This window comes from Camelus ferus, chromosome 1 (genome assembly GCF_009834535.1).
Source record: "Camelus ferus isolate YT-003-E chromosome 1, BCGSAC_Cfer_1.0, whole genome shotgun sequence".
NCBI classification, from domain to species: domain Eukaryota; kingdom Metazoa; phylum Chordata; class Mammalia; order Artiodactyla; family Camelidae; genus Camelus; species Camelus ferus.
Genome location: NC_045696.1, coordinates 57,014,448 through 57,040,449, shown reverse-complemented (window position 1 = coordinate 57,040,449; position 26,002 = coordinate 57,014,448). Strand labels below are relative to the sequence as shown.

Genomic DNA, 26,002 nt, shown 5'->3' with positions numbered 1-26,002 from the left:
AAAGAAGAGTTGTTTAATTAATGTTTTACTTCAGTTTCTAACTCCAATAATTAATTTTTGGGTGAAGGCTTTCTGCTTTGATTATATTCATTTTATAACAGAGGACTTTCTAGATTTTTACAAAAGACTTCCTGGAAGCTAGATTGAGCAGTAAAAGATAAAATTTGGGTAGGAAAGCAAAAGAAAAGACATGAAGGCAGAATGTGCCTAGTTGTTGAGGGAATAATGAATAGCTATTTTGGGTAGATTAAAAGATTAATGTAGAAGAAGAGTGAAAAGAATTTGACAAGGTACAAAGGAGCCATACGACGGCAATCTATAAAACTAATTTGCAGTACAAACAATGGAGAGTCAATGGAAGCTTTCAAGTTGGGAATTAATATGCAGAAAGCAGTCTCAGAAATACTAATACGGATTTATTTAATAAAATTTTGAGAAAGTAAGATACTGATGATGGAAAACAAGTAGAAGATAATTGCAACTGGCCAGGAAAAACAAGGAGAAAAAAAGTATAAAGAAAAATGAACAGTCTCAAAGAAATGTGGGATTATTAATCACACTAACATATGCATTATGGGAGTACTAGAAGAAGAAGAGTGGAATGAGCAGAAAAACACTCACAGAAATATTGGTTGAAATTTTCTAAATTTTTTAAAAAGTATTATCTACACATATAAGAACCTCAATAAACTATGTAGGATAAAATCAAAGAAATCTACTCCCAGACACATCACAGTAAAAATGGTGAAAGCAAAAAAGAAAATCTTGAAAAGAGCAAGAGAAAAATGACTCACTGCATACAAGGGAGTCCCAATAAGATTAATAGCTGACTTTCTTATCAGAAACAATGGAGCCAAAAGGCAGTAGAATGACAAATTTAAAGTACTGGAAGGAAAAAAAACAAAAAACTGTCAACCAAGAATCTTATGTTCATCAAGGTCATCTTTCAACAATGAAGGTGAAATAACGATATTTCCAGATAACAAAAACATGAGAGAATGTGTTGCTAGCAAAGCTCTTACAAAAAAACACTAAAGAAGTTCTTCAGGCTGAAACAGAGTAATATGAATTCACACACACACAAAAAAAGATTATGAGTAAAAGTAGTTATGTAAATAATTATAAAAGACAGTATAATTGCATGTTTTCTCTCCAATCTTCTCCTAACCGATTTAAGAAGCAATGTAAAAAATAATACATATATAATTATAATATTGGATATATAATAGATTTGAAAATAACAACCCAAAAAAGGTGTATGAGAACAAACTACACTGGATGAAGGAAATGATATCAAATGGTAATCTGAATCTACAAGAACAAATGAAGAGAACCACAAATAAGAAGTAAAAAGACTAATGTAACAAATTATATATATTATATATGTACATATACACAATCTTCCTCTTGTCAACTTCTTTAAAGATATACAAATATATAAAGTAATGATTATAACAATGTATTGTTCATTTTGTAACACATATAACATGTATAATAATAATAGAACAAAAAGAGTCAAAGGGGAATTCCATCTATCTAGGAATATATTTATTTTAGTATAAATCTGAAGTAGATTCAAATAAATTAAGTTCTATTTGGTAAGTCGAGCATTCACTAAGAAAATAATTCAAAAATAGTAAAAAAAAAAAAAAGTTCATTATAGAAATTAAAATTTTATACTAAAAATATTCACTTAATGCCAAAAAAAGCAGTAAAGGAGAATAAACAAAAAAGACAGGAAATACATAGAAAACAAAAATAAAAATAGCAGACATCAGTCCAACAATACCAATAATACCATTAAATGTCAGTGGATTAAACAATCCAATCAAAAGGCAGATACAGCCTGATTGGATTTAAAAAAACAATATCAAACTATAAACTGTCTAAAGGAGACACAATTCAAATTTAAAGAGACTAATATGTTGAAAGTAAAACAATGGAAAAGTATATATTATGTAACAGGCAAGCATAAGAAAGCTGCAGTGACTATGTTAATAATACCTGACTAAATAACAAATGGGTCAAAGAAAAAAACAAATATACTTTGAGAAGAATGTGTGATAAAATACACCAAAACTTCTGAGATGAAGCCTAAGCAGTGCAGAGAGGGAAATTTACACTTATGAACAGCTGTGTTAAAAAAAATTTTATCAAATCAATAACCTAACCATCCACCTTAAGACAAAGAATAAAAGAACAGCAAAAAAAAAAAAAAAAAAAAAAGAAAAAAGAAAAGAAAGAAATTTTTCTAAAAGATGGAAATATGGTTATCATCAGGAAAACCAGTTAATGTAATACAACATATTAATGCAATAAAAAAAAAACTACACAATTATCTCAATAGACAGAAAAAGCAACTGAAAGTCCAACACTCTTTTAAGTGATTACACAAAAACCTCAACAAAGAAAAAAAAGACTTCCCTAACCTGATAAGACTATGAATGAAAAATCCAGAGCTTACCATCATCATACTTACTGGTGAAAGAAGAAAAACTTTCCTTCTATGATCAAAAGCAATAAAGAAATGGTTTTCTTTTTCCTTTTCTATTTTCTGGAGCAATATACAATAGCAAATTCTATATCATCAGGATTACCTAGTCTGATCATTTAGTAAAGTCTCTAAAATCAAATGGGCCTCGTGTTTTAGCATTGGCTAGTTATTTGATAACTTTATTTTTCAGTGGAAATTGGTTTGTTTATGATTTCTATACTATAGGAGTTAGTTTTGGTAAATTGAATTTTCCTTGAAATCATTTCACCCATGTTATTAACTCTATTATTTGCAGAGAGTTGTAAAAAATATACTTGTATGAGTTTAAAAATTTTGCCATTTCAAAGGTTATTTTTTCCTATGTAATTTATTTCATATTTTCCTTCTTCTGTATTGATTAGATCCACTGAAGATTTTCTTTTGTTACTTTAACAATACCTTCGAGGAGGAGGACACTGAGCTCATCTCCCCCAACAAACACATCAAAAATTTATCCATACATGGAGCGACTCTCACTAAAAAAAAAAAAAAAAAAAAAAAATTGGAGACTAACAGAAAGACTCTGTACAACCAAAGCTATAAAGAAATATTCACACAGAGTCAGATAAGAAGGGAAGAGTAATAATCAGGTTGAGACCTGTGTCCTGAGAGGTGACACGGGAGATGAGGGGGTTGCACAGTAGATCCTCTCTGGAGAGTGAGAGGTCTGAACCACATACTGAGCATTCCACCTCTGGGACCCAACCCTGAGAAGACGAGTCCCCTTAGCTGGTTTGAAAACCAGCGGACAATAGGAGGGCTTTAAGAAACCTTGACTCTATTTGTGAAGAGCATGCACACACTTGCTTACTCCTAGGAACAAGGTGGAGGAAGTAGATTGAAACTGCAGTTAAAAAAATGAAATATTGCCATTTGCAGCAACATGGATGAACCTAGAGAATACTATGCTCAGTGAGATAAGTCAGACAGAAATATAAATATTATACAATATCATTTATATGTGGAATCTAAAAAATAATACAAATAAATGTATATACAAAATAGAAACAGAATCAGATACAGAAAATAAACTTACAGTTACCAAAGGGTAGTGGGGGAAGACTGACCAATTAGAAGTATGGGATTAACAGATACAAACTACTATACATAAAATAGATAAGCAACAAGAATTTACTATATAACACAGGAGATTATATTCAATATCTTGTAATAACCTATAATGGAACATAATCTGCAAAAAGAATAACTGAATCGTTATGCTGTACACCTGAAATTAACAGAACATTATAAATCAACTATACTTGAATTTTTAACATTTAAAAGAAAAAAAAAAAAAGAAACTGCTTAGGATTTAGCTAATTTCCTGGGACCACCCAAGTGCCTATCCTGACCATGCTAGCTTTGGTGTAGCTTCCTACTAGGGTGAAGGCTGCAACTGCCTATGAGAGTGTGCAGTTGTGAGGAAGGAACCAGCTAGACCTGGCACTGAATCTGAACAGGGCAGGGGCTGCTATTGCAGGTTCTCAGAGAATGGTGGAACAGGAGATATCTCAAGCTCTCACTGGTTGCCTGGGACCACCCCAGCACAAGCCCCAACCTACGCCAAGAGTGTGCTCCAGCTCCTCTTGCTCTGGCACAGCGCCTCACCAAGGTTAAAGCTGCCATTGCCAAAGAGAATGCACAGTCATGGGGGAACAGAGCTGGATCAGACTTGGCACTGTGTCTGAACAGGGTGAGGGCAGCCATTCCAGGCATTCATGGAGGTGGCAGATTAGGACTAGTCTGGAATTCTGACTGATATGCTGTGACTGACCCAGCCCATGCCCTGGCTCACACCAAGCACCCATTCTGGCCCCTCCTGCTCCAGAACTGCTCACCTCTGAGGCAAAGGTGCCAATGCTGAGAGGGGGAAGAGTGAAACACTTAGAAGGAATGGATCCAGCTTGGAGCTGACCATTAGGATTTCTGCTTTAGCATATGGGGGACCCACCTCTGGCCCCAGTAGGGCAATGTAAAATACTGAACATAGAAGAAGCATTGGATCACACCTGGCCCTGGCTCTAAACCCTCCATCTCTAGCCCCACTTCCTACCAAAATGTTAGCTGCAAACACACCCTGGAGGAAGAAGTAACTCATGCTTCTTTCAGATTCAGTTCTCCTAATAAAGCCACTGGGCACACACAGACACTATGGGAATACTCTCACACACGGACACCCCTTCAAGACCAAGATAGATAATTGTTTCACTTAATTTCATAGAGATGGACAAAGTGGAGCATAATGAGAAGACAGACAAATTTGTTTCAAGCAAAAGAAGAAGAAAAAAAAACCTCTAAAAAAAGAAAAAACTGATGAAACAGAGACAAATAATTTATCAGCTAAAGAGTTCAAAGTATTAGTTATAATGCTAAATGAACCAGAGGACAAAAGAGATGAAAGAACTGGAAAAATATAAAAAAGAATCAGACAGAGCTAAATAAAAAAATATCTGAAATGAAAAATTCATGAGAAGGAATTAACAGAAGAATGCATAAGTGATCTGGAATCTAAACAAAACAAAACAAACAAAGCATACAGAACAGAAATAGACTCATAGACATAGAATACAGATTTGTGGTTGCCAAGGGGGTGGGGGGTGGGAAGAGATAGACTGGGATTTCAAAATTGTAGAATAGATAAACAAGATTATACTGTATAGCACAGGGAAATATATACAAGATCTTACAGTAGCTCACAGAGAAAGGAATGTGACAATGAATATATATATGTTCATGTATAATTGAAAAATTGTGCTCTACACTGGAATTTGACACAACATTGTAAAATGATTATAAATCAATAAAAAATGTTAAATATATATATATATTAAAAAATGATCTGGAAGACAAAATAATGGAAAGCACTTGACTGTAAAAGGAAAAAGAAAAACAAATTTAAAAAATTAAAACAGTTTGAGATACTTCTAAGACAACATCAAGCATACTAACATTCATTATAGGGGTCCCAGAATGAGAAAAGAGAAAGGGGTCCAAAATGTATTTGATGAAGTTATGACTAAAAACTTCTCAAACTTGAAGAAGGAAACAGATATCCAGGTATAGGAAGCACAGAGAGTCTCAAACAAGATTTACCCAAACAGACCTACACCAAGAGATGGCATAATTAAAATGGTAAAAGTTAAAGATAAAGAAAGAATTCTAAATACAGCAAGAAAAGAACAGGGTCACATAAAAGGGAACTCCCATAAGGCTATCAGCTGATTTTTCTACAGAAACTTTTTAGGTCAGAAAGGAGGTGCATGATATATTTAAAATGCTAAAAGGGAAAAAACCTACCAACTAGGATACTCTACCTCACAAGATTATCATTGAGAATTGAAGAAGAGTTAAAGAACTTCTCAGGCAAACAAAAACTAAAAGGGTTCACCAATACTAAACTGACCCTAAAAGATACAGGGTCTTCCCTAAGTCAGAAGAAACAGCAACAACAACAAGAATTTACAGAAATTTATGGTAGCTCACAGAGAAAAAAATGTGACATTGTGTGTGTATATATATATATGTTCGTGTGTAACTGAAAAATTGTGCTCTATACTGGAATTTGACACAATATTGTAAAGTGATTATAACTCAATAAAAAATGTTAAAAAAAAAAAGAATTTACAGAAATGGAAAAATTCCAATGGTAAAGATGAATATATAGTAAAGGCTGTGGATCAACTACTTAAATAAGCTAGTACAAAGATTAAAAAACAAATGTTGTAAAATCAATTATAATTACAAAAAAAAAGCTAAAGGATAAGCATTAAGATGTAAAATATAACATCAAAAACACAAAACGTGCTGGAGGAGGGTAAAAAACACGATGCCATTTATATTAGCATCCAAAAACTGAAATACTTAGGTATAAGTCTAACAGTCTACCAAAAAAGTACAAGATCTATATGAGTAAAACTAAAAAACTCTGATGAATGAAATCAAAGAACTAAATAAATGGAGAGACATTTCATGTTCATGGATAGGAAGACTCAATACTGTCAAGATGTCAGTTTTTCCCATCTTGGTCTAAGATTCAATGCAATCCCAATTGATTTCCCAGCATGTTGTTTTGTGGATTCCAACAAACTGATTTTACAGTTTATATGGAAAAGCAAAAGATCTAGTACAGCCAACACAATATTGAAGAACAAAGTGGGAGAACTGAAACTACTGGGACTTCAAGACTTACTATAAAGCTACAATAATCAAAACAATGCAAGGAAAGATAGACAAAGAGATGACTGTAGTAGAACAGAGATCCCAGAAAGAGACCTTCATAAATAAAGCCAAGTGATCTTTGACAAAGGAGCCAAAGCAATACAATGGAGCAAAGATAATCTTTTCAACAAATGATGCTGGAACAGCTAGACACCTACAAGAAAAAAAAAAAAAAAAGAATCTAGACACAGACTTTACATCTTTCACAAAAATTAACTCAAAATGGATCACAGAACAATTTGTGTAATCACAAACTACATAACTCCTAGAAGATAACATAGGAAAAAACCTAGCTGACTTTTGATATGGCAATGACTTTTTAGATACAACAGCAAAGACATAATCCATGAAAAAAATAATGGTAAGTGGGAGTTCATTAAAATTAAAAACTGCTCTATGGAAGACAAGAGAATTACAGACAAGCCACAGACTGGGAAAAATATTTGCTAAAGACACAGATGATTAGCACTTATTATCCAAAATTTACAAAGAACTCTTAAAACTCAACAATAGGAAAAACAAACAACCCAATAAAAATAAGCCAAGGATCTTAATAGACACCTCACCAAAGAACATATACAGATAGCAAACAAGCATATGAAAAGATGCTCCCTATCATATGTTATAAGGGAAATGCAAATTAAAACAAAAATGAGATACCATGACACACTTAATAGTATGGCCAAAATCTGGAATACTGACAATATAAAATGCTGGGAAGTATGTGCAGCAACAGGAACTCTTTCACTGCTTGTGGGAATGCAAAATGGTACACTACTTTGGAAGACTGGACAATTTGGCAATTTCCTACAAAACTAAAATACTCTTAACATAGGATCCAGCAATTGCACTCCTTGGTATTTTCCCTAAGGAGCTGAAAATGTATGTCCAACAAAAATGTGCATATGAATGTTTACAGCAGCTTTATTCAAAATTGCCAAGACTTAGAGGCAACTAAGATGTCCTTCAGTAGGGGAATGGATAAATAAATGATGGTACAACTAGATAATGAAATAATATTCAGCATTAAAAAGAATGAGCCATCAAGCCACAAAAGACATGCAGAAACCTTAAATGTGTATTAGTAAGTGAAAGAAGACAATCTGAAAAGGATACATACTGTATGATTCCAACCATATGACATTCTGGAAAAGGCAAAAATATGGAGAAAGTAAAATGTCAGGGGTTGTAGGTGATGGAGGTAGGGGAGAGGTGAATAGGCAGAGCATGAGGATTTTGAGGGCATGAAAAGTACTTTGTATGATACTAGGATAATGGATATATGTCATTATACATTTGTCCAAACCTATAGAATATACAATATCAAAAGTGAAACCGAAGGTAAACTTTGGACTTTGGGTGATTATGATGTATAAATGTAGGTTCATCAGAATATAATAAATGTACCACTTTCATGCGGGATGGTAATAATGGAAGAGAGTATTGATGTGTTGGGGGCGGGAGGTTTTATAGGAAATATTTCTATTTCCTCAATTTTGCTCTAAAAATTGTCCTTAAAACTATATGTATCAGGCAAATATTGTCCAAAGGAAAACTAGTATAGCCATTTTTATTTTCAGACAAAATGATTTAAGACAACAAGCATTATTAGGTACAGAGATGATTTATAAAATGATCAAAGGTTTTTTACAGCATAAAAATTCTAAAGTTGAATAAATTAACAAAATTAAAATCTCCTTCTTAGGACAGGTAATGTAAATTTGCAGCACACACTAGCACTTTAAAGGCAGTTTTCTGGTTAGCAGTTCTCAGGTTGCTTTTCCCCCTCCTATTAAGCCCTAGTTTTGATGTAGGCAATCGAGTTTTACTTTTGTGCATTTTTGAAAGGTAGAACTCACTTCTAGTTAACTAACTGCACTGACTGCACAACCACTTTCAGTATAGGCTTTACACAAGTTTCCTATTAGATTATCCACCTCAAGTAGGCCTCTAGATTTTATCGACTCCCCTCTATCACACCCCGTGGAGCTGTCAGAGGAAAAGTTCAAGTTTGAAGTTGGAGTACTCACATTTGCTTATTCCAAAACCTACCAAAATCTACAGTAATCAAGACACGGTGGTGCTGGCATAAATATTAATGGAATGGGACTGAAAATACAAAAATAAACTCTTACTGTTTTTGGTAAATTAATTTTCAGTAATGGTGCCAACATAATTCAATGGGTAAATAATCTTTTCAACAAATGGTGCTGGGACAATAGAATATTCTCATGCAAAAGAATGAAGCCAAACCCCTTCCTTACACCATACATAAAAACTAACTCAAAATGAATCATAGACCTAAATATAAGAGGTAAAATTATAAATTGTCAGAGGAAAACATGAGAATAAATTTTTGTGATTTTGAGTTAGGCAATTATTTCTTGGATACTACAATAAAAGCACAAATAATAAAACCAAAAACAGGTGAACTGAGCTTTATCAAAATTAAAAATTTCATGTTTAAAAGGACACCATTAAGAAAGTGAAAAAACAACATTCTGGGTGAAAATATTTTCAAATCATATATCTAATAAGAGATGCATATCCAGAATATATAGTGAACTGTTAGAATTCCGTATTTAAAAAGAAAACCCTCAAATGTAAATAGGAAAAACAACTGAATTTCTCCAAAGAATACACAAAAATGGGCTATAAGCACACACACAGACTCAACACCTTTAGTCATTAGGGAAACGCCAATCAAAACCACAGTGAGATATGACTGCATCCATACCAGGATGGCTATAATCAAGTAGATAGATTTTAACAAGGGTTGATAAAGATATGCAGAAGTCGGAAACCAATACTTTGTTGGTGGGAGTGTAAAAGCATGAGGACTCTTTGGAATACAATTTGGCAGTTCCATTAAGTATTAAATATAAAGTGATCATAAGACCCAGCAATTTCATCCTTGGGTATATACCCAAGAGAAATGAAAATATACATCCACATGAAAATTTGCACATACACATTTATAACAGAATTATTCAGAATAGTCAAAATGTCGAAACAATACAAGTGCTCACCAAATGATGAATGAATAAATATAAGTGATATAATTATACAATGAAATATTATTCACCAATGAAAATGAATAAAATACTTAAATATGATATAACATGGATAAACCTTGAAAACATTATGCTAAGTGACAGAAGCCAGTTATGAAAGACCACATATAGTGCAAGTACATTTATAGGAAATGTCCAGAGTAGGCAAACCTACAGGAACAGAAGGAATTCAGTGGTTGCCTAAGGATGGAGGAGTAGGAATAGAATGACTGCTAATGGCTATGGGATTTCTTTTGGGGTGACAAACTTTCTAAAATTAGATTTTGCTGATGCTTACACAACGTTGAACATACTAAAAACCAATGAACTATACACATTAAATCAGTAAATTGTGAATTATATCTCAGTAAGTCAATATTTTTTTTAAGTTTTTCTCCAAAGTGTAGCAGAAAACCTCAGAACAAAATCTCTACCATTTATCTCTCAGGGTTTCTAGTTTAACAATGTCTTTTGAGATCCTTAAAGTTTACTCTATTTTTTATGCTTGTTAACTAGATGAAATTTTTAAAAATTTAAATATATATTTATGTATTCAGAATTGTACTTATTACAGTAAGAACCGTATAGGGCACTAACCTTCCAAACTGCCTATAATTGACCATTACTTCTTATTTAAATAATTTTCTTATTTTTATATTTATTTTTGCTACATATAAACTCATCTAATTTTTAAAAATCCTGCTATTATTTTTCTTTGCAACAAACTAAATTTTGCATTAATATGTGGGGAGCAAAACATCTTTATAATATTGAATCTATCTATGCATGCATGGAGTATTCTTTTATTTATTCAAGTTTTCTTTTGTGTCCTTTAGTAGAAATAATGCCTCATTATTATTTTAAGATTTGTTCCCAAATATTTCTGTAGGTGGCTGTCAATTAAAATAGTTCTATTCATCCACTGTATTGTTTTATATACAAAATTCTCATGTTATACTCAATAGTATTCCTATTAAGTTTTTATTTTTCAGATGTACAACTATATTATCAAAAAGTAATTGTGATTTTGAACTCTCTTTCTAAACTCTTAAGTATCTTCTTTCTTTTTTAAGTATAATTACACCTGATAGTATTTTTAGGAAAATGTCAAATATCAGTGATATTTCTTGACACCTCTGTCCTGTTTGTAAGCAACAATGTCACTATTAAGATGGTTTGTGTAGATATGTGTTCATGTATACATTTAGCTGAGAGCATTGTGACTGAAGAATAGATACTTGAACCATTACCATTTATTGTGAAAGAAAATCAATGACTGTAGCACCAGTGAAAACCAGCTACAAGGGCAATGTCATCACAATGCTAATCTCAAGTGAAACAGATACTAATCTAACCTCACTGGCTGTAGAGATCCTCACTCTTATCATTGTCCAATAACCCGAGTTTCAGACAAAGCCTACTTCTATAGTACAAGAATTTTTGAATTGTAAAAAATAATGAATTTAGGTAGGATTTCTCATTTTAGGAGACATTTTAGGCTAGGGAGGGGGTGGCAACAAAAGTATATTATATAGTATATACAACATAACACCCACAGTATGCACAATACAGTCTGAATTATAGGACATATGAAGAAGGAGGAAAACATGGGCCATTATTATGAACAGAGGACAACTTAAAAGTGAAGCAGATAAGGGGGGAGGGTATAGCTTAGGGTTAGAGTGTGTGCCTAGCATGCACAAGGTCCTGGGTTCAATCCCCAGTACCTCCCTATAAATAAATAAATAAACCAACCAACAAACAAACAACAAAACTAACAACAACAAAAGATTAAAAGAAAAAGTGAAGCAGATATTGATATTATCAAATATTTAAAGCAGTTATTATAACTAAGCTCAATATTTAAAGAAAAAAAGGAAAATAATGAAAAGAAGAAATCTCAGCAAAGAAATAGAAAATATTAAAAAGTAGCAAGTGAAAAAATCTGAAATATTAACTTATGGGCTTAATAGCTGAATAAAGATTACAGAGGAAAAGAGAAAAAAATTGACTGACAAAAAAATACAGAGGCTCAGAGAAATGTGGGAGAACATCAAAAATTTTACCAGACAGGTAACCGGTGTACCAGAAGGAAAGGAAAGAGAGAATGGAACAGAAAAATACAAAAAATAAAAGGCTGAAAATTTCCCAAATTTTGTGAAAGATATAAATTTCTAAATTCTAGAAGGTCCATAGTTCGGTAGAACCCTAAATGGAATAAAATTGAAAAAAACAAGTCTAGTTATATCATGGACAAATTGCTGAAAATAAAAGGTATAAAAACCTTCTGAAATTAGCCAGACAAAAATGACACATTATATACAGAAGTACCAAAAATCAAAATACCACACACTTCTCATTCAGAAACTATGTAAACCAGAAGACAGTAGAACAACATCTTTTAAGTGTTCAGCACCTTAAAAATATATACATTCAAAGAGTTAACTCAGAAATATATACCCAGCAAAAACACCCTTTGAGCATGAAAGCAAAGGAGAGCAACTAAGCTGGCAGAGTAGAAGGACCTTGAGCTCATCTCCTCTGATGAGCATACAATAATCACAATTAGCTGCAGAAAAACCATCAGTAAAGAGTGGAACCTACTAGAAAAGATCTTCTACAACTAAAGACATAAAGATAGAATCACAAGTGGGTTGGAGGAGCACACGCATGATATAGTCAAATCCCATACACCCTGAGTAGGTGACCCACAAATGAGAATAATTAAATTACAGAGGTAATCTCACAGGAGTGAGAGTTCTGACTCCCACATCAGGCTCCCCACCCCAGAGGTCCAGCACTGGGAAGAGGAGGCCCCTTCAAAGCGTATTTGGCTTTGAAGGCCAGTGGGGCTTGATTGAAGGAACTCCAAAGGATTGGGGGAAATAGAGGCTTCACCCTTAAAGCGTGCACACAGAATCTTATGCACACCAGGACCAAGGGCAGAAGCAGGAATTCGATAGGAGCCTGGGCCAGACCTACCTCGGTCTTGAAGGGTCTCCTGGGGACATAGGAGACAGCTGTGAATCACCTTGGGGACACAGATGATAGTGATAGAAATATTGGAGATCACTCATTTGCATGAGCTCTCCTAATGGCTGATTCTTGGGTAATTAGTGCCAAGACCGGGCCCCACCCAACAGCCTATAGGCTCCAGTGCTAGGACATTTCAGGCCAAATAACTAAATGGGCAAGGACACAGTCCCACCCATCAGTAAACAGGCTGCCTAAGGACTTTCTGAGTCCACAGCCACCTCTAGACACATCCCTGCCCACCAGAGAGCCAAGATTCAGCTCCATTCACCAGTGAGCAGGCACCAGCCACTCCCTCCAGGAAGCCTGCACAACCTCTAGAACTGCCTCACCCACCAGGGGACAGACACTAGAAGCAAGAAAACTACAAATTGACAGCCTGTGGAATGAGTCTGCAAATGCAGTCCAGACACTACCCTGGGACCAGCTGGCCCCTGGCCCTTGTGTGATATGAGAGGAGTATACTTCTGGGACACATGGTATGTCTCCTACAGAGGGTCACTTCCCAAGGTTGAGAAACACAACTAATCTCCCACATACATAAAAATACAAATAGCAATTTAGACAAAAAGAGGTGGCAGAGGAATATGTTTCATACAAAGGAAAAACATAAAACCACAGAAGATGAACTAAATGACATGGAGATAGGTAATCTACCCATGAAAGAGTTCAGAATAATAATTGTAAAGATGATCAAAGAACTCAGGAGGAGAATGGATGCACAGAGTGAGAAGTTTTCTACAGAGTTAGAAAATATAAAGAACAACCAGAGTTGAAGAGTATAATAACTGATACAAAAATACACAATAAGGAATCAATAGTAGACTAGTGAGAACAGACTAGTGAGCTGAAAGACAGAGGAGTGCACCCAACAAAGGAGCACCTTAATATATAAGGCAAATGTTAAAAAACATAAAAGGAGAAATTGACAGTAACACAATAACAGTGGGGGACTTTTAACACCCCACTTACATCAATGGACAGATCATCCAAACAGAAAATCAATAAGGAGACATAGGCCTTAAATGACCAGAAGGACTTAACTTGATATTTATAGAGCATTCCATCTGAAAGGAGCAGAATATACATTCTTTTCAACTGCACATGGAATGTTCTCCAGGATAGATCATATGCTGGACCACAGAGCAAGACTTGGTAAATTAAAGAGATTGAAATCATATCAAGCATCTTTTCCAACCACAATGCTATGAGGCTAGAAATCAACTACAAGAAAAAATTACAAAAAAACACAAACATGTAGAGGAGGCTAAGCAATATGCTGCTAAATAACCAATGGATAACTGAAGAAATCAAAGAGAAAATCAAAAAAAGACCTAGAGACAAATGAAAACAAAAACACAACAATCCAAAACCTAAGGGATACAGCAAAAGCAGCTCTAAGAGGGAAGTTTGTTTATAGGAATACAAGATTACCTCAGGAAACAAGAAAAATATCATATTAACAATCTAACATTACACCTAAAGCAACTAGAGAAAGGGCAAACAAAACCCAAAGTTAGTGGAAGGAAAGAAATCATAAAGATCAGAGCAGAAATAAACAAAATAGAGACTGAAAAAACAAAAGATCAATGAAATGAAGAGCTGATTCTTTGAGAAGATAAAAAAATTGATAAACCTTTAGCCACATTCACCAAGAAGAAAAGGAACGGACTCAGTAACATCAGAAATGAAAAAGGAAAAGTTACAACTGATATCAGAAATACACAGAATCATAAGAGACTACTATGAGAAACTATACACCAATAAAATGGACAACCTAGAAGAAATGAACAAATTCTTAGAAACATACAATCTCCAAGACTGAACCAGGAAGAAAAAGAAAATATGAACAGACCAATTACTAGTACTGAAATTGAATCATTAATTTTAAAACTCCCAACAAACAACAGTCCAGGACCAGATGGCCTCACAGGTGAATTGTATCAAACATTCAGAAAAGAGTTAACATCTATCCTTCTGAAACTACTCCAAAAAATTGCAGAGGAAGGAACACTTCCAAACTCATTCTATGAGGCCACCATAGCCCTGATACCAAAACCAGACAAAGATATCACCAAAAAAAGAAAGACAAAAGTACAAGCCAATATCACTGATGAACATAGATGCAAAAATCCTCAACAAAATACTAGGAAACCAAATCCAACAATACAGTAAAAGGATCATACACCATGATCAAGTAGGACTTATCTTAGGGAAAAAGAATTTGTCAATATCCACAAATCAATCAGTGACACACCACAGTAACAAACTGAAGAATAAAAACCATATGATCATCTCAATAGATGCAGAAAAAGCTTTTGATAAAATTCAACATCCATTTATGATTAAAACTCTCCAGAAAGTGGGCATAACATAATAAAGTCCATATATGACAAACTCACAGTTAACATCATACTCAACAGTAAAAAGCTGAAAGGATTTTTATCTAAGATCAGGAACAAGACAAGGATGCCCATACTCACCACTTTTATTCAACATAGTTTTGGAAGTCCTAGCCGTAGCAATCAGGGAAGAAGTAGAAATAAAAGACATCCAAATCGAAAAGAAGTAAAACTGTCACTGTTTGCAGATGACATGATACTACAAAGAAAATCCTAAAGCTGCTACAAGAAAACTGATAGATCCCATCAATGAATTTGGTAAAGTTGCTAGATACAAAATAAACATAGAGATATCTGTTAAATTTCTACATACTAATGATGAATCATCAGAAAGAGAAAGAAAATAGTCCCATTTACCATTGCATCAAAAATAATAAAATACCTAGGAATAAACCTACCTAAGGAGGCAAAAGACCTGTACTCTGTAGCAAACATTATACTTAGTGAAGTAAGCCAGACAGAGAAAGACAAATACTATATATCACTTATATGTGGAATCTAAAAGATAGTACAAATGAATCTACATACAGAACAGAAACAGACTCATAGACATAGAAAACAAACTTATGGTTACCAAACAAGACAGTGGGGCAGGGACGAACAAATTAAGAATATGGGGTTAACAGATACAAACTACTACACATACAATAGAAAAGCAACAAGGATTGACTTTATAGCAGAGGGATTTTCTTGTAATAACCAATAGTATAATATAATCTGAAAAATAATTGAATCACTATGTCAGTTTCACACCTGAAACTAACAAAATATTATAAATCAGCTATATGTCAATAAAAAAATACTAAGACTATTTAAAGCAAAAATTATAACATTGTATTTAGATGTTGTAAATATGATTACTATTGTATAAAGGACAGTGGGTAAAGGTAGATAAATATACATATGGCTCTGAAATTTCTACATTTTATGTAAATTGTTACAATTAACTCTAATAGAATGTGGAAAATTAAGGAAATATATTGTAATTCCTAGAGCAACTGATTAAAAAGGATTATGTAAAGATAAATTGCCTATATGTAAATTAAAACATAATTATAATAAAAACTATCAAATAATCCAAAAGGAGGCAAAAAGGAAAGAAAAAAGGCACCAAAAAAAGACAGAACCAACAGAAAGCAAATAATAAACTAGTATACCTAAAGCTAATCTCATCAGTAATTATATTTAATATTAATGGACTAAGCATACCAACTAAATGAGATGACCGAATAAAAAAGCAAGACCCAACTATATGCTTTCTACAGGAGACATGATGGTTACCTAATAATAAAGCATCAAAATATATGAAACAAGAAAGGACAGAATTAAAGTGAAAAGTAGACAACTCTATAATGAAGAAATTTTAATACACATTCTCAGAAATTGATTACTAGTCAAACATCAGAGTTAAATCACAGAGGATCTGAAAAATATCAACCATGTTTAGCTGTTTAATTTTTAAATTATAAAAACAAAAATGAATAGAATTACAAGAAAAAAATCATAATAGATATTTACTTAGATATTAGTAAATATATATATATATATATATAAATAGATAGATAACTTATTTCTCTCAGAACTGAAAAGTCAAGCAATAAAAAAAACTTAGCAAAGACTTAAACAGTACAAAGTAAAAGCAACAATTTCAAGTTTGACCTTTGTGTAACAGTTAGGAAATGTATATTCTTCTCAAGGATACCTGGAACTTCATGGTAATTCATTGTGTATGTCTAATAATAAAGCAAATCTCAGTAAATTTTGTAGAACTAGTATCATCCCACATTCTCTGACTATAATTTAAAAAGCTATAACAAAAAACATTTTTAGAAATTAGGAAAGACATGTCTAAATAATTCATAGGTATAAGGAGAATTAAAATAGGAGTTAAAAATATCTCTAATATTAATGAAAATTCCATATTATTAATGAAATCACATATTAAAAATTTTAAGGTACAACTAAAATGGTAGAGAAAAAAATTTATTTTAGAAAATAAAAATAGCCGAAACAAAAAGGAACAAAATGAAAGGTAAATAGATATGACAAGGGATACCTGTACTGTCAAAATCACAAGAACTATGTCACGGTGAGGTAGCAGGACTTTAATCTGAACTAAATGTTATAAGAAACATAGATACTGATGTTTTCAACAACGTGTGAACAAAACTTCATCTCTTTCAACAGGAAAACAGAATTATAAAAAATAATCCAAATAGATAAACATGGATATAGTAAAATATGTGAAAGTATCAAATATTAAATCAAATAAAACAGAACTTGTGAAGAAGTTGACTGTTGAGAAGAATAAAAGGAAGTAAATAGGAACTTAGGAATAAATCACGTGACATACTTGCCAATAAAAGACACAGGATATTTTGAGGGGGAAGTAAGGGTACCCATCCTAAAAACAAATACTTAAACCTGAGTGGGATGTATAATAAACACGTCTCCAAGTTTTCCATAATGGAAATCTTTAAATAAAGCATCGTTAATCATTCATCTGTTGATAGGCACTTAGGTTGCTTCCATAACTTGGTTACTGTAAATAATGTCACTATGAATATTCAGGTGCATGTATCTTTTTGAATTAGTGTTTTCATTTTCTTTAGATATGTACCCAGGAGTGGGATTGCTGGATCAAATGGTACTTCTAGTTCTAGTTTTTATTTTCCTTTTTTTCAGTGAAGGTACTAGGGGTAGAACCTAGGATCTCATACTTGCTAAGCATGCGCTCTGCTACTGAGCTATTACCCACCCTCTATTTCTAGTTTTTTAAGGAACTTTCATACACCCTCCATAGTTGCTACACCAATCTACAATCCCACCAACAGTGTAGGAGAGTTCCCTTTTCTCCACTCCTCATCAATATTTGTTATTTGTAAACTTTTCAATGATACCATTTTGACAGGTGTGAGGTGATACCTCACTATGGTTTTGATTTGCATTGCCCTGATGATTAGTGATGTTGAGTATTTTTTAATGTGTTTGTTGGTCATCTGTATGTCTTCTTTGGAAAAAAATGTCTGCTCAGGTCTTCTGCCCTTTTAAATTTGGATACTTTGTGGTTTTTTTGATATTGAGTTGTGTGAGCTGTTTATATATTTTGGATAGTAACCCCTTATCATTTGCAAATATTTTCTCCCATTCAGTAGGTTGTCTCTTCATTTTGTCATTGGTTTCCTTTGCTGTGAGAAAGCTTTTAAGTTTTAGGTCCCATTTGTTTATTTTTGCTTTTACTTATTTTGCCTTAAGAGATAGATCCAAAAAAAATTTCTGCAATTTACATCATAGTGCTCTGCCTGTATTCTCTTTTAAATGTTTATGGTATATACCCATGAATAGATGGATCAATAAAGAATATTACTCAGCCATATAAAAGAAATTCTGCCATTTGCAAAAACATGATGGACCCAGAGAGTATTACGCTAAGTTAAATAAGGCAAAGAAAGACAAATATTCTATGTTGGTACTTACGTAAAATCTGAAAAATAAAACAAACAAATGTATGTAACAAAACAGAAACAGACTCACAGATATAGAGAAAAAACTAGCAGTTCCCAAAGGGAGACGGAAGGGGGAAAGAGCAAATTAGGGGTATGAGATTAAGAGATACAAACTATTATGTATAAAATAAATAAGCAATAAGGAATATTGTACAGCACAGAGAAATATACATATTATTTTATAACTTTAAATGGACTATAATCTATAAAAATATTGCATCACTATGTTGTACACCTGAAACTAATACAAATAGTATTAGTATATCAACTATACTTCAATTTAAATAAATAAATAAAACATCTCTAACTCTCTAAAAGTAAAATAATCTCTAAGTAAAATATTAGGTTAAATGTTGCAATAATTTAACCATTTGCAGATGGAACATGCAACTGTGCCACAAAAAATGGCAGACCAACCCAAGATGGAATAATTCCACCTTTTGACTTATGGGTCATCCATTATTAAAACATAACATTATTTTCTCAATGTGAAACTATAACAAATTCCCAGAAATTATGAAATAGAATGTATTTGATTAACCTCTACATTTTGACCTCTCTATTCTTACAAACAACCAATGATATGAGATAAACACAGAAGTCACATCATCACCATATCATGGAAAATAATATGGTCTCTGAATAAAAGATATTCATACATTTGAAATTTTATTCTACCCAGTTAGGAAGACAGATGAAACATAAATCTTAAATACCTCCTTACAATGAGGAAGATAATAAGATAAATACAACCTATGATAAAAACCACAGTAGTCATGGAATCAAGTGGCAGAAACAGAAATAAATGGGAGAATTTAGAAAATAACAGACTCTAAAGAAGTATAGAAATCAGGTGTAAGAGTCAGATCTATATAGTACCGTTCTCTAACTAGCATCTTACCCTTTAAAATTGGTCAAATATTCTATATTATCTCCTCTGCTTCAAAAACATCAACCATCCCATTATTCAGTTTTTGGCTGGGAGAGTCTCTACATAGGTATCACTTAACAATGTAGGAAAATCGATAGACAGGAAGAAGGGAACTATAGAAACTTTGGATCATAATGTGGGGATCTGAAGGAGGTATAAAGAGGTATTCAGAATCAGAAGCTATGCCCTGTTATCTCTTTCTCATGATAATGATACCAACTTTCTAATAAAGGCACTGCACCTCTAGAATTCATTTCTTTTGAAAGCATACATCTTACCATGTGGAATTGTAGTCTGGAAAGGACGACTTGGGCTTTTCAGGTTCCATAAAGTCAAGCTACCATCTGAATGGCTGCACATGAACTGTTTGCCCTCGTGATGCCAATCAATTGAATGAATAGCCTAATGAAATAACAATTAAAAACAAGTAGAGGAGAAAAAAGTTGATATGTTATATCATTCTACATTCCAAAGAAAAGTAAATTAACACAATTATTATAGCAATAACACTTAAAAAACATATGTAATTTTTCAGACCCAGATCATACTACCTTTGGCTTCAATCCTCTATATGCTTATAAAAGGCTACAAAAATTAATCTCCTGAGATAAAGGAAAGTTAAGTAAATTTCAAAATTTAGTTAGATCCCAGACCTTTTTGTTGTAACTACTATGTCCTTCCTGTATCCTTTAATGTTTTTGAAAATTATTACATAGAAGTAAAAGCAAGGTTATCAGAAGATAATCTATGGTAAGATAGAGACCTAGTTCCACTTAAAATCGCCAATTTAAAAAGTAATTTACCTAAAGTTACAATTTAAGGGCCTACCATGTTTCAGCCCTTGGTAAACAGTTTATGTATACATTATCTCATTTAATCCTACAAAACAGGTATTATTTTTTCCGAATTACACATGGTGAAATAGGCCTAGAGAGATTGAGATACTTGCTCAGGTTACACCATTCAGAGCCAACATGTATCTAACTACAAAATCCATATTCTGAATCACTCAGCTATAGTAACTCTAATATATACCATTTAAATTGATTTAAAGCAAGAAGGGTTCAAAATGTTTATATTTACAGGCTTACTCTGTAGATGTGAATTATATAAAATTAAAAAATAATCATTCCACTTTCCTAAATTATTTTATTTCTAGTGGTTGCACAATGTCTTATATAACATACTCAAAATATTAATGAATAAGTAATTAATTTTATCACATATTTCTAAACTCTTGGTATTCCTTCAAAATTAGTAAAGTATACATGGAACTTGGGTAATGTGCACAATGAAAGAAACTCTAGTAGACATAAAAGCTGAACAGATGTATACAGCATGATCCTTTCCTTAAAGGAACTTAAACAACTGCAAGATAGGAATACATATATTAATATTAACAATGCTTATTGTTTGGAATTTTTAATATTTAGTTTTTTAATCTATATTTATAAAACCATTATATAAATATATTTATACTAAACATATATATACACAAAGATATATTTCTAAACAGTAAGTAGTATTAGAGTTACAGATAATTGATGACTAGAGTAATCATTAGACATATCATAAAAAAAAAAGAGTATAAAAGCTATACCTTAAGATAAGTAAGATTTTATTAATTAGAAAAGATACCAAGACACACTGGACTTATGTTTTCTCTCATCCTGGTCTTTATTACTGGGCAGAAAAGACTTCCTTATTGCCAGGGTTCAGTAGAGGCAGTGAGAGGAAAAAACACTTTTTGTCTTCTCCTCTATTCACTTCTTCCCATTTTTGTAGGTGACTCAAGGGAAATGTCACTTCTTGCCTCCTCTACATGTTAAGTTGAATGAACCTCAGTCAATTTAAAGTTCTCTCAGACTATTTTGCTACAAATGGTGGGGGCAGAGAAAGTACCCCAAGCCCTAATCCTTCTTTCCATCCCACTGAATTTCTGTGTACTGGAGAAGATAGAAGTAAAAATAATAGCTACAAGACAAAACCAAAATAAGTACTATAAAAGAAGTACACTTGTTGTACAGAAGAGTAGGCATGTAAAACCAACTTGTTATTAAAAAGAGAATGTCAAATAGTCCACTACTGAGGAGACTGAAGAACTAGCATTTGAACTTACTTAATGGATAAATATTCAATTTCCATTTATTTGATTATACTCCACCCTTGTCTTTAAAAAGGACTGTAAGGGTTTACTGAAAAACTAAATATAATATAAGTAATTAAAGAAGAATATTTTAAATGGCAAACAATGTAGAAAATAAAACACTAGTCAGTTTGGTCAACTCAGTGGTTGTGATTGAATTTCTTGTAAACAAAAAAGACAAAGGAAACCCAAAAAGCTGGATAACAATCTGAAAAAAGGAAAAACAGCAGTTACTCACGGAATTAAAAGATTATCCTCATGTTGAGCGCTGAGAAATTTCTCTGTGAGAGATTATTTAAGAAATATTGATGCAATAAAATAAAAATTTCACAGCTAATGTGGAAGTAAAATTTGTATAGTTATTTTTGAAAATAATCTTGGGTTTACAAAACAAAACTGAAATCATCAATGGTTATTCATCAAGGTGCTAGTTAGACAGTTCAAATAGCTTAACAGTGGCTAAAGAACTAATAGAATTTTGATATAAGTAAGAAGAAAGAAGAGAGTTCATGGTAAGGAATTAGTAGGAGTAAAGGCATGGAGGTAGGAAATAAATGTTTAGGAGATAGTGAGTAATATGTCTGAAGTGTGAAGACTGTGTAGAAAGATGCAGTAAATTAAACACAAGGGAAAAGATAGCACCAAGGCCTTAAATCTCCTGTCAAGGAATAAGACTTTGTATTGTTGACAACTGGGAGCCATTCAAAGTTTCTAAGGTAGAGAATTACATGATCTGACTATGTCTTACAATGATAACCTTGTTAGTGAAAGATATACTGAAAAGGTAAGATATCAGAAGAAATGTGCTTAGTTAAAAGGCTATCATAGACTTCTAGGCAAAAGATAACAATCTAAACTAAGACACTGAATGTGAGAATGAAAAGAGAGGAAATAAATGAGAGGCAATATAAAAATATAATCAAGAAGACTACAAAAATGATTGTATGTAATATATGAAGAAGAAGAAAGGATCAATATGACTCTGAGGGTTCTAAGTTGAAATAATTAACCAAAACTTAGAAACTGGAAAAAAAGAAAAACCACCACAGAAGGAGATTCAAGCCTTTAAATATAAGTTTGGTGCCAATGGGATATTCATCTGGACTTTTATATTGTTAAATATTTGGATCTAGATCTTATGAAAAAGGTAAGAGTTAAAGATATATGGATTTTAACCTTGTTAGCATAATACAGGTAACATTTTAAATGATGGAAGGGAATATGAATATAAATGTAAATTGAAAGAGAAGTGAAAAGAGGGTGAAGAAATAGAATCCTGAAGAATATCTATAAAGAAAGCTGAGGAAAGAACCAGTGATGGAGAAAGGAGGGGTGAAAAATGAAGTGAAACAACACAAACAAGGGAAGAAACCATTTCAAGAAGGAAAGGCTAATGTAAAGTTATAGTGAGGAACTCAAAAGACTAAGGAGTCACTGACCATTGGTGACTTATGAGAAACCATTTCAGTTAAGTATTATAGAAGATTTCAAAAATATGAGCAGTAAAGTACTGAGGAAAGCTTGAAAAGTTTGGTAGTAACATGAAGCATATAACCATCTTTATTAAAATAATAGGACACATAATTATACATTAAAGTTAAATGGATTATATATTTATATATACATATATATGTCCATATAATTCTAGGTATAAAGTAGGTGTAGTGTAGCATTCTATTGACTTAAACATTGTTAATCCTTATTTAAACATTTTATTGAAAAACTACTTTTACTTACTTTAAGGTGAGAAACAGTCTTTCCACATTTTAAAAAATATCATTTTAGCTTCTTATGAAACAACCAAGTTAAAACAATTTTCATTATCCCTATCAAACTCCTGACCATAGTTCATTCCCATTCATTTATAGTATCCAAATAATGATCTAAGCACAGTTCAGATGGAAATAATCTACTTAAATTCTCCCACACTTTTTAAAGCCACAGGAAAACTAGCTGATTCAGCATTTTCCTCTGGATATCCTTTTTAGCTGCTCTAGTCTAGTTACAACTGGCTAAATACGCAGATAGTATTTGGACTCTTATCTAGCTACCAGCCTTGAGAAAGGAAGCAATCTCCCTCCTCATCTTTATATTGTATGTATTTAACAAAAGGCAAGCCCTAGTTTAGCTCCCTAGGACCTTCTTTTCTTATGATTTAAGCCCTGAGAGTTGATCATAAACAGCATAATTGTATATCACTTGCCAGAGTATTTTTCACCAATCATGACCAAATTACTCAGTTGCTATATCATTTACTTCTGAATTCTTTGTCACTATGACAATAATCTTGTATATCATAAAATTCTAGTTTGCCAGAACCACTAAGAAATGAATGGGGAGACGGGTTATGGGATAGCCAAAGGCTTATATCTTTAAGCACCGAAGCTTAAATTTTACTGTTATGAGGGGGTGGAAGGGAGCACACAAAGGAATTATTCTAAAGAAATGTGTTTTCCTTTTAAATTTCTTTTTCTATTAACCTCAGTGTTGTCCTAAATTCTTTGCCATTCTTCCCATTTAAGCCTGGGTAATGTTCAACAGTGATTTTTGACCTGTACTTTCCTCCTATCTCTCAGTACTCTCATTTTAAAAATTTAATTGAGAGCTGAAATGATCACCTTTATTTCGACAGCTTCAAGAGGTGATTCACCTTTGTCACCGTTTGCCCCTAGCTTTACTCTCTTCACATTAGCATCTTAAGGAGGAAATAATTAATGGCCTAGAATCAATCTTTGAACAACTGAAGTATCAATAAGAGATTGTTCTTTGATAAGAGTCCATTGCTTTCCTTAAATAAAAGCCCAAACTGTCAATTATGTACAAGAAAACTTACTTCAAGATCTGACTCTTAAGTATTACTTTTTTAAAAATCACCTTTATTGCAAGAAGGCAAGTAGTAGAAGATAAGGTCTTTCAAACTGACTACTTAAATGTTCTGCCACAGGAAAACAATTTTCTAAGCAAGATGTGAATAGTGTCTTTAGAGACCTTAAGGACACAGAGGTAAGACATAAACATGAAGCCCAAAGGAAAGAAAAAGATAGGTAATAAGCACCAATGTATGTAAGATGCCCAGAAAGATTTTAAAATAGTCAGTCAAGGCAGAATTTCCACTCAGGAAACCCAGAGTTAGAACTTGCACAAATACCAACAGGCAGTATGAGGCACTGGATCAGAACTAGGCAGTTTTTCAGTGACAAAAATAATGGTAACACACAAAGTTTAAAAGTAGAAACCAGGCAAAAAGTTACAATATTCTTTTCAAAAATTTCAGTAGAAATCACTTACCTCATCATAATAAACTCTCAATTCTGCTTTTTTTGATTTCAAGTCCCAGAATACTACAGTACCATTTTCATAACCTATTAGCAGCTGGAAAATATTAAAATAATCATTTTTATATTTCTAACATTAATTTTAGCTTGCTCCAAATAAAGATTAATGTTACTACAATAAAGTAAAATCATATTACATAATACAACTCTATTTAGAATACCAATTTTTCCAAACCTGAATACAGATTTTCTACTTTGAAAAAATTGGCAAATGAACATTACTGCAGTAAAAACATTTACCAATGAAATCTAGCTCATTCCAAAGAGAAATTGAGGAAACATGTAAGTATATATAATGCAACATAAAAATAAGGAAATTGGAACAAAAGAAAAACAGTATAGAAAATGAAGATAAAATAAAGGATGAAATGCAGTAAGTTTAAGAAAAATATATACGCCATTCAGTCCTACGTACTTAAAATATATGGCCACAATTTTGGCTTCAAATTTCTGTCAAATCCTATCTCTTTGACTTACGTCAGTATTTTAAATTAGTGATTTATGAGCTCTCAGAAGTTCACAAGGGTACTCTAGAGATTTGTATTATTAAAAATAGTTGATATTGATTTATAAATCAATAAACAATTAACAAAATATGTTCTTCATTTCAAAATAAAAGTATTTGAGAAGAAATAATTATTTGATGATCAAGACTCAGACATTCAGCTAAATACTGCTAGCTGTGCTAATGATTTTTACTATGATTCTGAGTTATTATTTATAGTTATATTTTGTTATATTTAACCTATTATTGGTTAAAAGAACAGAAAGATAAAAATAGGCCAATGTTCAAATAATGATATTTCCCATGAATTTGCCTGATATGCCAGAAAGATGATTTTCTT

The 26,002-nt window shown here is 32.6% G+C and overlaps 1 protein-coding gene across 1 annotated transcript in view; it reads right to left on the bottom strand.

The window, feature by feature from the left end:
* STXBP5L (syntaxin binding protein 5 like) overlaps nt 1–26,002 on the bottom strand; it is a 285,098-nt gene that overhangs the window by 138,185 nt on the left and 120,911 nt on the right. Inside the window, 2 exon segments of the mRNA XM_032480092.1 lie at nt 19,955–20,078; nt 25,111–25,194. Of these exon segments, the coding sequence (XP_032335983.1) occupies nt 19,955–20,078; nt 25,111–25,194 (208 nt within the window).